General features: G+C 40.6%; 1 protein-coding gene across 2 annotated transcripts; it reads right to left on the reverse strand.

Moving 5' to 3' along the window:
- Positions 1 to 8,174: 8,174 nt before the first annotated feature.
- On the reverse strand, positions 8,175 to 15,974 carry si:ch73-109d9.3 (zinc finger protein 37 homolog). Of its 2 annotated transcripts, XM_054778569.1 has the most exons (5): positions 15,812 to 15,974; positions 14,643 to 14,871; positions 14,442 to 14,569; positions 13,070 to 13,115; positions 8,175 to 9,812 (listed from the first exon to the last, which is right to left on the reverse strand). In XM_054778569.1, exons 1-5 carry the CDS (start codon positions 15,815 to 15,817, stop codon positions 8,815 to 8,817), a joined length of 1,407 nt encoding a protein of 468 aa, XP_054634544.1. In that variant the 5' UTR covers positions 15,818 to 15,974; the 3' UTR covers positions 8,175 to 8,814. The 2 variants fall into 2 exon arrangements, with proteins under 2 accessions (XP_054634544.1, XP_054634543.1); XM_054778568.1 differs by lacking the exon at positions 15,812 to 15,974 and having other exon boundaries at positions 14,643 to 15,212.
- Between the last annotated feature and the right edge of the window lie 1,512 nt (positions 15,975 to 17,486).

The raw sequence follows: 17,486 nt of genomic DNA on the forward strand, positions 1-17,486 counted from the left end.
AAATATGTCAGCTGTGAAATGCATACCCTTGTCAACTAATGCAAGGGAGTAAGCACCAGTGTTGTGCAAATATTATACTTGTAGCCACTACTAATTAATAAATCATTGCTGTTTGCTGGTTGAGTACAGCCTATTATTAGTCACAAATATGCATATTTCAGCAAATGTTATGTATTTTTAAGCATTTTCAAGCACAGAAATGGCTAAATGAAATAAAATGCAAAAATATAAAGCATCCAGAAGACTCATTCAAAGACATGTTGTGATATGTAGTATTCTACACTGGTCACTAGGTGTCAGTAATGTTACATTGATGAGAAAATAGCTACCGCAGGAAGTACTGTACAGAACAGGAAGTTTAAAAAAACAACAAGGAACTCTCCCAGTGCTAGCATGTGTGAGTCTATTGTATATCATGTCTTATTTTCTCTTATACTGTCAACTATAAGGTGACTATAGGGGTGTTATTTCAAGGCTCGAGGACGCTAATAATGTTAAAGACCACATTAAGATGGTTGTAAACAGGTTTTCTATGCTCTACGAAAATATTCTATTTTTAAATAAGGAATCCTACTTTGTGGAAACTCACATAGCACAGTCGGGTCTGGCACCAATTAACCGCGATAAACGATGGATTACTGAATATTAGTCACTCAACTCACAAGACGACATGATACACGAGATGAGACGATATTTTAACATATGTACAACAATGTATATAACAATATAATGCAGTCTCATATGTTCATTATTTTTATGGACAGAATTGTTGCCGCCAGGATCTTAAGGGGTTCCGGTTTGGTGGCTGCAGGATCGGGTCTCTGCTTTTTGCAGATGATGTGGTCCTGCTGGCTTCATCGAGCCGAGACCTTCAACTCTCACTGGATCGGTTCGCAGTCAAGTGTAAAGCACCTCCAAGTCCGAGTCCATGGTTCTCCCACAGAAAAGGGTGTAGTGCCATGAGACCCTGCCCCGAGTGGAGGAGTTTAAGTACCTCGGGGTCTTATTCACGACTGAGGGAAGGATGGAACACAAGATCGACAGGTGAATTAGCTTGGCATCTGCAGTGATGCGGACTCTGCGTTGTTTCGCTGTGGTGAAGAGGGAGCTGAGCCGAAAGGCAAACCTCTCAATTTAGCGGTCGATCTACGTTCCTACCCTCACCTATGGTCATGAGCTGTGGGTGGTGACCGAAACAATGAGATTGCAGGTACAAGCAGCCAAAATGAGTTTTCTCCGTAGGGCGGCTGGGCTCTCCCTTAGAGATAAGGTGAGAAGCACTGTCATCCAGAAACTCGGAGTAGAACCGCTGCTCCTCCGAGACGAGCCAGATGAGGTGGCTTGGGCATCTGGTCAGGATGCCTCCCGGACGCCTCCCTGGGGAGGTGTTCAGGGCACGTCCGACCAGTGGGAGGACTCTGGGAAGACCCAGGAGACGTTGGAGAGACGATGTCTCTCAATTGCACTGGGAACGCCTCGGGATCCACCGGGAGGAGCTGGATGAAGCAGCCAGGGAGAAGGAAGACAAAGAGACTGTGCGACTGACAAAAAGGCTGACTCCATTCAGTTCTACGGAACAAACAAGCCAAGGTGCTGAAACTAATGTACAGAGTGAAGGCGGAAGACCAGGAAATATATTGAGGCCAGCAAAATGACCCAGTTCATTTGAATTTATTGTGTGATTAATTCATTTATTACCGTCCCAGGCCTAGTATCAAATAAGAAATCCTATCACGTTTTCATCTCCCGAGATCTTGTGACACCCCTACTGTATAGTCATTATTTCGATTTTCTTGTCAGGCGTTTGAATCACACTGGAAGCTTTCTGACTCTGAATTGAAAACGAGCAGCCAAAGCAAAGCCGAGAGAAGTTGTTTAAAACTTCACGGGTATTCTTCCAAAGACGGAGATGAAGGAGGTGAAGCTGAAGGACTTAATTAGAAATGTGCTCGGTGCTCCTACGACAAATGGGAATCAAAGAAGAATGCATCAAAGTTGAAGTACCTCTGCCCGAACTGCACACAACAATGAAATAAAGCACCACGGCCTTGCATCGCTTGGCCCAAACGTTCTATGGTGCTTTTTGTTTCACTCCATTCAAGTAAGAACTTTGTTTCCCAGGTCCTGTCATGTTTGTGGTCGTGGTTTATTTGTTTTAGACATGAGTAGGAGTAAGCACAGCTTATTTAATCCTACACCCTCTCCATGTCTCAGCACCTCCTAATAGGAACAGAAAATAATCATGTGTAATGTCCAGACACTGTAGCTCATGCACAAAAAAGGTGAATAAATCAGAAGTAAATGGAAATAAAATTAAGAACTCCATTAAAAAAATAAGAATAAATTTACAATATGATTAGAATTTATTGACTATTTTAACTTTACTACTCTATTTTTATAGATATATATAGAGTCGTCCCGAGCCACTTTTTTTTCACGGATTTCGTGGCTTCACTGTCACGGCGTGTCAAAAATATATTAATAAATCATGCTGTTTTGTGGTTGAATACAGCCTATTAGTAGTCAAAAATATGCATATTTTAGCTCATTTTACATAATTTGTTTACAAATCTATTGTAATTGCTGTTGACAGTTCCGCCCCGCCCAAAGGCAGTCACAAGCAGTGTACAGTCAGCTCCCGTGGCACACTGCCTGGATGGTTCTATTTTATTGTGAGTCTATTGCTACTCTTTATTTGCAAATGAAGGGGATTATCTCACAATTCTTGGGGTAACTGTAAGTCATTGATAAACAGATGCTATTACAGATATTCACCAGAAGAGTGTGCTACTCACGAACCACACTGAGTCATGTTCATGTGAGCCATAGAGTAAACACAGCATAATCTGTTATTTGCCGTTCAATTGTGCTAATTTTAAAAAGTTCTCAATATTTTAATTGTGTTTTTTACTCACTTTTTTGGTCTCTCCTACAAGGTTATACTTTTTTCCGACAGTATTTTACCACCTTGTATGCAAATGAGATGCAAATTAGATTATGACATCATCCAGCGACAGCCAACAGGTACTTTTCTTGCAGAAAAGTTGGCAACAGTGCGGACGCCAGCCAATTGCAGGGAACGCATTCAGAAAACAGACAACGGGGACAACATGCGGACTCCACACGGAGCGGTCCAAGCCGGATTCGTATGCAGAACCTCCTGGCTGCAAAGCAGACGTGCTAACCACGTTTCCTGAGGGGAAAAATAGATTTCCCTTAAGTCGTGATAGCATCTACAACAGAGGAACTGCTTTAATCCACATTCCTCTTCCTATCACTTTCAAACACACACCCCCCCCACACACACACACGTTATTTCCACCTTTTGAAAATAAGATTAAAACGTTATCAGCTCCAACACCTGCTCGCTCAAACTTTAACTCCATTTTCATCCGCTTTAATCCTGCACAAACCACGTAACGCACTTGTGATACACTTTCAGAAATATTTACACACAACCTGCTTTCTAATTAGGTGATCAGTTGTCTTTTGCCTTTTTGTTTTTTAAATGAGCATGTCCGCCAGTCTAGTTGTTTCTGTCGCTTTCATAGGAGCATCCTCGAGGAGACCATCTTTATCCTTGGAGGAAAACTGCACTTTTGGGGGGGAATTTTGCCCATTGCTCACAATCCTTATGTGAGACATGAACACACATCTTTCTCTTTTCTGTGCTTTCTAAAGACAAAAAACTGATTAAAAAAAATAAGAGGCAGCTAATTAATTCACATTATGGGCCACACCTATTCTGCAGAGAAAGTCCGCTATTAAAAGACCTCCAACAAGGTTTCCTATCCATGCTGTGAGCGTGTAGTAACACGTACATTCATGATAGCATGTGATACGTACAGTATTTTGACGTATTTTGGTCATTTTTAAGCATTCCCGGAACTTCCTTCCTGGGTGCATTGATTTCACATAGAAAGGAATAGAAAGGAACGCTACACCTAGCGTTGACTTTTCCCAACTCAAAAACACAGCAGCAGCGGCGGCAGCTCCAATATGTAGCGTTACCTTTCGCTGGTGGCCTGACGCCTTTGCTGCAAAAACAACATTTCAAGAAAGTAAAAAAGTCCCATTTAAGCAACCATTTCTTATTTTTTTCCTAAAAAGACAAAATATCTTGTCTAGCAATTTTCACTTGAGAAAAATAATCTTATATTAAGAAAAGATCGCTAGACTTTTCTTAAGAAGATATTTTTTGCTAGAAATTCATTCTTTTTTCTAATAAAAAGCTCATAATTTAATTTTGATCATTCTTCCGCAACAGATGAATATATATTTGCCTTAAATTAAGAGCAAAAACGGCTTACCTAACTTTCTAAATTTAAGAACGGACTCACTTGCTAGCCAATTCTTATGAAAAATGTTTTGCCAGTAATTCGTTCTTTTTTCGAGCTAAAAACCTTACTTTGATTATTCTTCAAAAACAGATGAAGAATATTTGTCCTAAATTAGGATTAAAACTGGTTTCTAAACTTTCTAAATTTAAGAATGGAGTCACTCACAGAAAATAAATGTAAAGATTTGTTAATTTTCGGACCAATGTGAAGGTTGCACAGCAAATTTCATAGATTTATTAAATTAAATCTAGTCATAACATCTGTGTAAATGTGTCAAATTAATTCAAGAAAATACTACTCTCTTTTGATCTAGTTTATAAATGGAAAGACTAGTGAATTTACATGCAAATCAAGCCAAAACATTATTCTGACAGTTTATGACAATAGGTTTTGCTATATTATGGGAATCTTGGATACAATCACACCCTTTTAAATAAAAAAAAAAAAATCCATCCATATAATTTGCTTCCTGCATTTGGAATATGTAAAAAAAAAAATTGCTTAAATCTAGTCTCATTAAAGCAAATTTTGTCTCATTTTAAGAACCTTATAAGAGCATTTGTCTTACTTCTAACCTTGTAATAAGAACATTTGACTTAAATCTAGTTATGTGATGAAGAACAACTTGCTTATTTTAGGACTCATTTTATTCTTAAAAGTCACAAGAAAAATATTCTAGTTCTAAGAATTCTAGCCAGGCAACTTTTGCTTACCCCATTGGCAGATTTTTTTTTGCTTGAAATAAGAAAAGTTGTCTCATTTTAATATCACTCGGTTTCTTTCAAGTATGGCTGCAGTGTAGCCAGCTAGTAGTGAGCAGGTGTGGTGTGTAAGCCACACCCTCATTGTTTGTTCTTAAACCTGATTGGACATTAACATGCATTCAATGAGGCAAAGTAAAAATGCTCTGGAGCTGCAAAACATTACACAGCATACAAACTTGTAAAAGTTTTAATCTTTTTTCAATTTTCCCTGTTCCAACAACATAATTCAACTAAAACAGGGGTCGGCAACCCGCGGCTCCCACATCGAGCGCTGTGATTTTTTTTTTTTTAACAACAAAGTGGAGGAAATGTTTGAAATGGCTGACTCACCGCAAGTCTGACTCATCTGCAAGAGTTTAATTCTGAATGGACAAATTCCTTTTACGTTCACTGCCAGGGATACCAATTTTTATTTGTACTTTTTTTTTTTTTTTACTTTTTAATTACAGTATTTCATTTCAAAATGAAACTCTCCATTTTCTTTTGAGATTTTTCCTTTTACAGACGTATTCATGGGTATTTTACCACGGAGGTAGAACACTCACTCAAGATGTGTTTTTCGTGTCTCACTGCACCCACTGGCCCCCCTCACTTACTCATCCAATCAGCAGTCAGAACGCAGCGAAGATGCATTCACAGATTTGCGGTGAGTCGGATATTGCAAACTCTTTTTGAAAATCCACATTTCCTTCACTTCGGTCACTGAGCTAAGGGAGCCGCAACAAGGAGATTGAAGAGCCGCGGGTTGCTGACCACTGCCCAAAGGGGACATGATGGAAAAAATTTTAAAAAATGTAAAAAAAAAACTTTTACAAGATCCTGAGACATTGTCTTTGTTTACTTCAGGTATTTCCGGGTCAGCCAGTGTTTTTTTTTTCCTGTGTTCTTTATTGTAAACATGGCTTTTATGCGAGTGAAAGACATCTGAAGATGATTTTACGATGCTGAAGCGAGCTTCCGGTTCGTCAGCCTTAACTTAATATGCCGTGTGGCTGCCACATTAGACCTGGTCCTGTTGGAAAACCACTGGACCGATACTTCTCATATCTGGACTTGATTATCCTACAGAGGCTAAGCATTCATTATAACAGTTTCAGATTTGTTGAAACTTTTCTTCGATTTGTCAAAATGCAATAAAGGCAAGAGGAGGTTTTTCAGCCTCTAGATGCTGAAAACACACAGAAATGTGCTTTTATTGCATTTTCGCAAATGAAAAGATTCACCAAAACAAAAGTGGGTGTCAGGCAAAGGTAATGTCTTGCCTAAAATGCTTTCACAATAAATCCCGTCACAAGAAACAGACGGTCACACTGCACATTAAGTTCATTCCCCCTTAAAGGCTCCCTGACATGACTCATCCACTTTGCTTAAATATGTAATATATTGTTTGTAATTATGTTCTACATTGTTCAGTTTTTGAAAGCAAATGATAAATTCACAAAAGTGATATTTATAGTTCATGGCGCCACCCATGACAACAAGTTCAACCTCGTTTCCGGAAGTGACGCCATCGGGGTAATATCGCTCAGGTAAACAAACATGGCGGCGTACCAGACAGAGGACGTTTACAATGATTATAGCCAAGATTTGACTGATGTGTCAATGGTTTTCGAGGAGGAAGAAACATTTGGAGATGAAATGGAGACAATGGACTTAAGTCTTAAGACACGGAGATGAAGACTGGTCCCCTTCAAAACACACAATGGTAATTACTCTGGAGTTGCTTATCCTTTAATTTTTGTCTAAATCGGCTTTTTAATGAGCATAAAGGGGATTTTATAGCCAGTTTGATTGTATATGTGGCCACCATCGCCCCCACAGTAAACATATCGCTGTCAAAAGATGTTTATATAACATGTATAATGCTTTGCAGCCTTGTCGCTATTGTGGACTAGTGTTTAGAAGCCATTATGTCAACAAGACACGACTTAAGCTATTGTGCCAATTACGACGTAGTGGTCGTTCTTTGTGGTCTTGTTTTATTCCTGTGTACCGGTGGAATAGCAGCCTTTTTCAAAATGCACTTACACCGTACTTTCAAGCCAAATGCTTCTTGTAAAGGTGCTGCTTTGAAGCAGTCATCAGTGAAATGATCACTGCAAAAAACAGACTCGAGGTGGGCGTCCACCTGTGTCTCGTTCTCTGCACTCGCTTCATTCATTGTTGTCTTAAACCTTCCTCTTTTGGAAAAGAAACCAAACTTACAGTATCTCTCGGATACTATGAACATCCAGCAGCAGCACAACTTTTTGACCTGACTACTATTTCGATAACAAATATACTGAACCACATCAACCATCTACCTCGAGAGAAGCGTTTCTTTACTCTATTTTAGCTGAGGGGTGTCACCCCGATCACGTCACTTTTGGAAATGAGGCTGAGCTGCGAGCTAGTTCATCATGTGTGGCGCCATGAACTGTAAATGTCATGTTTGCAAATTTACCGTTTGCTTTAAAAAAAAAAATCTAACAATGTAGAACATAATTACAAAAGTACATAACCTATTTAAGCAAAGTTGATGAATCATGTCAGGGACCCTGACAAACTGGAAGCTGGTGAATCAGAACACAACTTCAGCTGACCCGGAAACACGAGTACAGTAGTCCATAAAGGTTAGTTTAGTTTTAGCTTCCCCCCTCCCCCGCTTGTTTTTTGAGATAAAAAGCACAAATGGGCGGGTTCTCCCACAAATAAAAAAATAATGTTTGATCAAAAATCATCCGCTTTACATACAGTGTAGAAAAATTGCAGAATAGGTGTATGAATAAAATCAATATTTGACCTGCCTTTGATGAATGACACCTTTAACAACACCCCGTTTGTGCTGTTTAGAACACGGGTAAATGCTATTTTAAGAATACAGTGGAACCTCAGTTAGTACACAACCCGGCTAGTGTGTTTTTCCGTTAACGTAAAAAAAATGTACACCAAAATTTTGCTTCGGTGTGCATACATTCTCCGGCGAGCATACAATATGGAATGCATGAGTCCGACTGTGTTCTTAATGTACTGTATTTCTTAATGTACTGTATTTTTTTTAAATCACAAAACGTCCTTTTTAGCAGCATATTAGCTTGTTACTTCATGGAAACAGGAAGAAGAAGTCCGCTCCGTCGCCCGTCTATGATGTCATCAGCGGTTGGGTGTAGTTCTTTGCTACCGAACACAGTTATGCCACAAGTCTCTCTTCTTTCGATCACGGCGGCAAAATAAGCTGTAACGGAGCCAAAGAAAGTTGCAAGTGAGAGCATTTTGAAAAAGGCTGGAAACACTTTCTCAATTTTTCCACAATTCCGGAAATAACTCGGAGCAAAACATGAAGGTAGCGTCCCTAGTGGCTTTTGCTGCCACGTCGCCGTCTTTGGCAACAATCACGTCTTCGATCAAGGTAAAAGTGTTGGTCATTTGTATGCATTTTGAAGTGTTTTCTGCATGTAAAACAATCATTGTAAAACTATAAAAACATGTTTTGTGTTAAGGCTTTCTGGAATGGATTCATTGGATTTACATTATTTCTTAAGGGAAACATTTCGCACCATCTGGAATGGGTGAATGACGCTAACCAAGGTTCCACTGTACATGTAAAAGACTCCCAAGAGACAAATACAGCGTATTACCCGAACTGCACAACATGACAAAAGACACAATCTCAGACATTTACACACACACGCACACAACACAAAAAAAACGCTGTGGCGTCACAACTGCCATCATTCGTCCACGTGTATCCTCTGATGCCGTTTCAGGTTACATTTCTGTGTGAAGCGTTTGCCGCAGGCTAAGCAGCAGTATGGTCTCTCTCCGGTGTGGACTCGCCGGTGGGCTTTGAGGTTGCTCAGTTTGGTGAAGCTGCGACCACACAGAGAGCAGCAGAAAGGCCTCTCGCCTGTGTGAGTCTGCAGGTGGGCCTTCAGGTTGCTGAGATGGGGGAAACATCTGTCACAATGGCCGCAGCGCAGGGGGTGCCTGAGGACGCCATCTGGGTGGGATGAAGGGTGTGCGTGGTGGGAGGTGGCACACTGAGGCTGTGGTCTGTTGGTGACACATGGGGGGCCAGTTCGACTAAGGGTTACTTTATTTGCGGGGTGAGTCCGTGGAAGGGCGGCAGGGGGCGTGGCTTTAGATGTGGAGGGATTTCTGTTCAGGGGATCCAAGGCCTGAGAGTAAGATGTGTTGCACAGTGCGGGCGTGGGCTTTTTCACGGGCCGAATGAGATGCTTCATAGCAGCCTGCAGCCTGTCACACGTACCTTGTTTGGAATTCACCTTGATCCCCTGCTGCGCCGTGGGTTTACAGGAACTTGTGTTGTGCTTTGGTGCTAAAGAACTCAACCTGTTCCTCTTTATTGCACACGAGACGGATGCAATCCCTGAATTTGTCGTCGCTTCTTTTCGCACCTGTTTGATGTCCTCAGCCCCGTGTGAATCCACAGTCATCTCCTGCTTGATTGATACACCGAGCGAGGCGAGGTGTTGCAGTCTTGTCTTGGAGGAGGAGCTACAAAGCCGATCTCGAGTAACAGGACTCATATTACCGTCTGCAAAATAGTCTTCCAGCTCCTGCCCCGCTCGCTGTGGAGATACTTTGGCTTTGGTTGGTTCGCACTCTCTGTCAGTTCCAAGTCTCTGATGATGCAGTGTTTGGCCAGTCCAACCAGCGTCCATCTCCACGGACAGAGGCTTAGCCGACGTCCTAACGTCCTCCAAGCCTTCAGGAAAGTGGTATGCGTTAGACATCATCCGTACGCACTTCCGTCCTCACGATTACACCGCGAGTATCAGGTACTTCTTCGTCAAAACCAGTGTTGGTGGGAAATCGGGACCGCCCACAAATAGATTTGGCGCCTCGCTCATAAAGACATTACAGTGGTCCCTCGCCACTTTGTGGCTCGAATTTTGCAGCTTCAATCTACCACTGTTTTTCTACATAAATTAATAAATTATCGCTGCTTCGTGGTTAACGACGGCCTATTATTAGCAAACAAATACACATATTTAAGCAAACTGTATATATTCTTGGCCTAAATTATGCATTCAAAGAAGTAATGTATATTATTTTACACTGGTCACTAGGTTTCAGTATACCGTATGTTACTTTGATGAGACAATAGCCACCACAGGAAGTACACCATCCAGAAGAAAACAAGGAACTCTCCCATTGCTAATGTGTGAGCCTATGTTATGTCTTATTTATGCTTAATATGTCTTATTTTTGTCATTATGTCTACTATATTGGGCAATGGGAATGTAAAGGTGACTATTAAGGGTGTTATTTCATGCCTAGAGGGTTCTGATAATGTTACAAAAGGATTTAGAAGTTGTAAACAGGTTTTCTATGCTCTAACTGTGGAAATCTTCTATTTATAAATAAAGAATCCTACTTTGTGGAAATTCACTTATCACGGTCGGGTCTGGAACCGATTAACTGCGACAAACGAGGGATTACTGTATAACGTACCTGGGGTCTCATCTAGAGAAGAGTGCATAGGATACTGACTAAAAGTCTCCGTTCGCCGGAAACCTAAAATGTGTGTGCGAGAACGTTCAGACTTCAGGAGAAATTTGTGTTTTGTGACCTTTGGTCCGCCAAGAGAATAAGATGTTGCAGGAGGGACGGGTGTTGCCAGCTCGGCAATTCTGTTGCTCTATTTACCGAGTTATCAGACACCTCCCCTCAAAACATATTTGTTTTGCTTGTCATGTTTTTTTAATTCACTTTTTGCAAATGCGTAGTTACACTGAATTGTTAAAATGTAAAAAATCTACTAAACCAGGGGTGTCCAAACTTTTGGCAGCAAGGGCCATGTAGAGAAAAATGAAAGGATGCAAGGGCCACTTTGATATTTTACGTATGCATACCCTAAATATTTCATGAAAAAAATGCATCTCCACACTTTGTGATGTAGGGCTCTTTTTTCCCCATGTTTGCTGTTGTTTTTTAAAAAATATTTTCCAAATATTTCAACATTCTTGTTAAAAAATCTTTGTAATGACTTTATTGCCATAACATTTTGACTTCATTTCCATAATATTGTAATTCAATTTCCCCAAAAATCACAACTTCAATTTGTTTATTTTTTCATAATATTTCGACTTAAAAAAATAACACATTTTTCTTTAATACTTCAACCCTATGCTCCTGGATTGACATTATTTTTCCTCATAATATTAAAGTTTAATCTCATAAAATTATGCCTTTTTCTCGATACAATACAACTTTTTTCTTGTAATATTCAAGCTGTGTTTTTCCATTTCTGCTGGGGGTCCCAATCGAACCAATCACAGTGAGGTCTATGGCTCTCGAGGGCGGGACCTCGGCTGAACGAACCAATCACGGTGAGGTCTATGGCTCTCGAAGGCGGGACCTCGGCCGGGCAGTACGTCCAACGCCTCACCGCCTTGACTCGTTCGCTCACTCATTCATGCATTCCTCGGAGACAGAGCGGAGTCAGCGGCTTCACGGCTTCTCCTCTGCCCAGCTGAGTGGAGGAATGAATGAATGAGCGAGCGAATGAGTCAAAGCGGTGAGGCGTTGGACGTCCCACCCTCGAGAGCCATAGACCTCACCGTGATTGGTTCGTTCAGCTCCGCACACGACAAGTGTCATTCATATCAAACTTGCGAGCCACACGAATATTAATCTTTCATATTAAGACGGGGGCCGCAAACTATCGTCCCGTGGGCCGCGAGTCTGAAACCCCTGGTGTAGGCTGCATACGCTACCCTCATGGATTTGTGACTCGCTAAGGCATTAATAAAGTTGATAGAAAATCAAAAAAAGCTGGTTCCATTACCAGTGTCAGAGTGCCCTCTACTGGTCGAGCTGCAAACTTACCTGCAAATGCAAACACAACAGCCTCCATCTCCATCTCCCCTCGCCAAGAAGACAGTTCTGTCTCAAGGTATGTTGACGTATTACGACTTGTACGTAACTTACAAATAACGTGTGTGAACAGGTGTCTTATTGCCCGCGGATGCGGGACGTATGAATCATACGTTGACATACGTGGAAAAGTTTTATGCAGGCACAACATTTTTGGACGACTTAGACGTACTACGACGTAGGCCAAGATTGCCATCACCCTATCATCCATCCTCATGACGTTGGTCACTTGATTGATATATTCATGCCAGCCTGACATCTGCCATACATACACGTGCATTCCAACAGTACAGCTAGCTTGATACGGCATCTCTGAAGTGACACAAGAGCTGACCGCTGCTTTAAGCTTCGCAATACTGCATATCGAGCTCACTAGTTAGCCTCCAATTTATTTATCCTAAAGCCAAGAATGGGTTTGAAAACTGAGTGGGGAAGAAGGACACAAAATAAGCAGTCAAAATAGTACCACTTCCACACGGAATAACAGGCCATAGTCAACCACAAAGCAGCGATCATTCATTAATACATTTTTGAAAAAACGCGATAGGGCGAGGGAGTGATATTCCAACCGCGATGTAGCGAGGGACGACTGTATTTCAGCTTTGTTCTTGTAAATTTTCTTCTTGCAATTATGACTTTGTAACATTAGACCTTTTTCTGCAACCTGACTTTCCAAAAATTACAACTTTTCTTTTCTGTTCCTATATTACGACTTTTAAAATGTCTTTTTCTTGAATATTTTAACTCTGTGCTCCTAAAATGATTTGAAAATGATAAAATTGATGACATTTCCCCCACATATTACAATATGAAATTACAATTTTGTATTTCTCATTGGATTTCAGCTTTTTTCTCTCAATATTTTGACTTTTTGTAAAATTACTGCTGATTGTTTCATTTTTGCTGGGTTTTTTTTAAGTTTTCTTGTTAAATGAAGAGTTTTAGAATGTGAGGCGGGCCGCAAGTGTCCCCCAGGCCGCACTTTGGACACCCCTGTACTAAAAAGACTACAGCATATGTGCTGCATGTACTCAAGGGTACCACTTTACTCTCCCACGCGCACGGCGTAAAATGACAACTTACCGACTTCTTCCTTCACCACTGGCATCCCATCAGTATGTTTCATTGTCTATTAAAAAAAAAAAAGCACATTGTCACATTTTACTCACTTAATTTCATGTTTGCATCCACAAGGATCCTCAAACAGACCAACATTTTGGCTCTTACGGAAGATTTGACCCCCGACAGCGCACTCTAGTGATGGGTCCTTCACAAACCATTCGGTTCTTTGAAGTGAACAACGGGAGCAAGCTCTATGACGTGAATGAGCCGTCATTTGTTTTTTTCTCTTGTCCATTTTTTCCTGTTAAAGCCGCACGTGATTGCTAGTGGGAGATTCACTGAAGATTCATTTCATGCACGTTATTTCTTAATGGGAGAAATTGCTTCGGTTTACGTATATGTTTCGATTTTCATCTGACCTTTCGGAACGGACCAACGATGAATACCGGGGTTCCACTCTAAATCGATTTAAGCCATCCGGGAGCCTAAGGAGCCGTCTCTTTTTAAGGAGCCAAGGCAAAAGAACCGGCTCCCTCCATAAGAGTTGAAATTCCCATCACATGTGCACTCTTATTATTACTCTTTATTGGGGGCGTCACGAGACACTCGAGGGGATACACTGAGAACGACACGAGACAAGATTTTAACATTACTTTAAAGAAAAATGCAAATGTTTACTTTAAAAATAATTTTAAAAATGACAATATGTACTAATTTAATTTCTATTATGTTACACTCTTCTGTACTGTGTGTGTATGCTAGCGGCCCCGCCTCCACCCACCGAGACAAACGGACTGTATGGCTGACAAACGGGCTCACTCCATTGTGCTGTTGTTCTATGGAACAAATGCACCAAGGTGCAGAAAGCAATGCACAGAGTGAACCCTCTTCCTGCCTGTTTGGAGGCGGTAGACAAGGAAAACAGACACGCATGCGCATGGCGATATATTGAGGCCGGCAAAATTATAGAGTTCATTCTCATTTATTGTGTGATTAATTTACAGTGGTACCTCGGTTAACGTCCGCCCAAGTTAGCGCATCCCATAATTTTTTCTAAAATTTTGCCTTGGCTTGTCAACTACGGTGACACGCAAAATATTCAGATAGTATGTTGGCTTGTCGTCAAAGGTGACGGCGACGAGTCGCTGACGTCATTGTTCTAACAACAGCAGCGGATCGCTCGTCTACACGGAAACGACAAGCTGGCGTTTTCCCACTCTGGAAGCCGTTTTCAAAAAATACCGCTTCAGTGCACTCGCAACACCGTTTCCATGTGGATGAGAGGCTGAAACAATCAAATACTTTGCCGTTTTGACCTGAAAACGTGTGGATAGCCCCTTAATCTCGCAAGGTCTTGCACCAGCCCTACTCTTGATGGTTGTGAGATACTTACATGTGTGTCCTCCTCAGGGCTGGGGAGAACTGCTGGAGCCTCGTCGGATTTCATTTCACATCTTTGGGTCCCTACTGACCTTCCAGTGCTGTCTCGCTCTCTTTCCACACCGCAGTCCATCAAAACATCTGAAAATGAATGCACATGGTAGCCCTAGATTATTATTTCCAAATGATTAAATGCCTTCACGCATGTTCTTACCATCTTGCAGGTCCTCTGAAGCGTTAACAGTGTCATTGCCAGCAATATCAACGCACACGCCTCCTTCTTTCACACTTAATTTCCTCTCAGCACATTGCAGCTTCATCCTCAGGGTCTCCACCTCCCGGTTCTTGCGCTTCATCTCATCCAAGAAGCCGTCCTCCACCAACTGTGTGACCTTATACATGGCTGTCTTCACCACAGTCTCCATCACGTCCAGGAGCTGCGTCTGGAAGGTGACAACAAGGGTGTCCAGATCTGACATGATGGCGACTCCGCCGCTACACTGATATTTTTCTTTTTAAACCCCGTCAAACCAAAGGAAAGTACGACTTTGTCTTTGTTTGTGCCACCGCTGCTCGATTACGATTTTAGCATCTCTATGCTAACTACAGACAACAGACACCGCTTTCATATTTGCCCCCAACAAGAACTACATGGTACGGCAACAGCAAACACACAACCACGCTTGGTAAAACCTTTAAACTGGGTTGTTACCAGCTTGGCGACCGACATCTTGTTTTTGGCAGTGACGTCCAGCAAACGCACTACGGTGGCTGCGTGGTAGCCAAAGCGTGAACCCAAACGCGTTTGAGTAAAGTGAAACCCATATGTTGCACTACCTTGTTACTCGTGTGTGAGTTTTTAACCTTATGGCTTAACTCCCACGGCGTTACACGTACGTATTCGACAGATTTGACACTCCACATTCATTTGGATGAAAATAAATAACTACACATAAAGGAGTACTGTCATTTTCCTACTTATAACATCTAAACATGTCTTACACGTAATTACGTTGTTTTACAATATTGCAATGGTGGTCGACTGTGTACAGGTAATGTAACGCGTTTAGCTCCTTTTCATCAAAAACAAAACACACATTTTAAAAATGCAATTAAAATAAAAATTGATATTGACCACATAAAAAATTACATTTTAATAAACTACTATTTTAATTAGTTCCAAAAGGTCTGTCTCTAACCAAAAAGAACGTTAACTGGAATAATTGTTCCCATGAAATAATGTGAATCCAATTAATCTGTTTCAGAAAGTCAAAAATGTTAACACAAAACACGTGTTTATAGATTTATTTGCACAAAACGATTGCAAAAATGCATATGAATGATGAATGAAATGGATAAATGAACATTTAATGTTAGTGTTACCTTCATTGACGATGTGACTGAAAACAGGAAGGTGGTGGTGGTTGATCTCGTGTCTTTGGGAGGATGTCAAGTCTTCACTGAAGGTAAAAGTAACATTAAATGTTTATTTATCTCTTTCTTCCTTAATTTATTTGCATTTATAAATGTAAAACTATAACAAAATGTTTTGTGTTCACATTTTTCAGTCACCCGCTGATGACATAATCGACGAGCGACATAACGTAGTCACTTCCGGTTGCCATTTTGTTTAGCCAGCAAACAGGACGCTAACAAGGAAGGCTTTTGTGATTTTATATATATATATATATACATACATACATATATACATGCAGTTTGACTCATGCAGTGTATTAACAACACCACAAGACGAGCGCCATATTGTATGCTAACCGGAGAATGCATGCAAACCGAAACAAAATTGTGGACATTAACCAAAAAACACACTAACCAGGGCGACCCCTAACCGAGGTTCCACTGTATTTCAAATTTCCGGTACATAAACTCATTCTTATCACAGGCAGCTAACGTTCGCGCATGCTATGGTCCTGCCACATATAACAATGGTAGTTTTGAGAATGTCTGTTTTCTGCATACATTTGAATGAGGACATTATTTTGTTTTCATTCTCATATTAGAATAAAAAAACACATTTTTTCTTTAATATTTCAACTTCATGCTACTAAAATTGCATTATTTTACTTCATAATCTTACAAGGTTATTCTTGTAAAATTGCAAAGTATGACTTTTTCTGTCAATATTTTGACTTTATGCTTGTAAAATTACAGCCGTTTTGCCAATTTCTGCTGTTGTTTTTTTCCCCAACTATTTCAGCTTTCTTCTTGTAATTATGACTTTAATTCCCATAATATTTTGACTTTATTCTCGTAATATTATAACTTTTCCCACAATCTAATTTTCTAAAAATTACAACTTTGGTTTGTTTTGTTTCTCACACTCAACTTTCTGTGACTAAGATTGGTTTTTTTCCTCATATTACGACATAAATAATGTTCCCAGAATAATTCTTATTCTCATAAAATTCCGACATTTTCTTGTTAGATTTAAACTTTTTTGTCTTAATGTTTTGACTTCATTCTTGTAAAACTACTGCAGATTTTTTTTTCACTTTTGCTGTTTTTTTTTTTTTTTTATTAAATTTTATTTTTAGAATGTGTCATGGGCCCGTAAAAACAAGCCGCGGGCCACAAATGGTCCCCTTTAGCATTCAGCCATCCGAATCCTTAATGGCGGTCGCCAGTCACGGTTGAATCCAGTATTTGTGGGCGTGTCTCCTCTTTCTGAGCGTTTTATGATGTTCATTTTCACTTCCGTGGGTGACGGGTTTCCTTTTTTTTGGCGCACAGCTGCTTGGGAGACATAATGATGTGCAAAAAGGGAACCGATAAGCGATGCTATTCTTCAGTGCCGCACGCTGTGTTTACGGACCAAGATAAATGTTTAAATGAATTTAGAACCATACGTTCATAACCACACAAGGTCGTAACATGTAAACCGAGGACCACCTGTATTCGTAAAGCCCAAAATGCTCACTTGCAGACATTTTTTTCGTTCTGTGTTCTCTAGACTGTAGAAAATGTTGTAGTAAATGCTGAAAACACATCTCATTCACCCTGCATCTTTACTAATTTATGACTACGGGACAGTTTCTTTCAA

Source organism: Dunckerocampus dactyliophorus, chromosome 6, assembly GCF_027744805.1.
Source record: "Dunckerocampus dactyliophorus isolate RoL2022-P2 chromosome 6, RoL_Ddac_1.1, whole genome shotgun sequence".
NCBI classification, from domain to species: Eukaryota; Metazoa; Chordata; class Actinopteri; order Syngnathiformes; family Syngnathidae; genus Dunckerocampus; species Dunckerocampus dactyliophorus.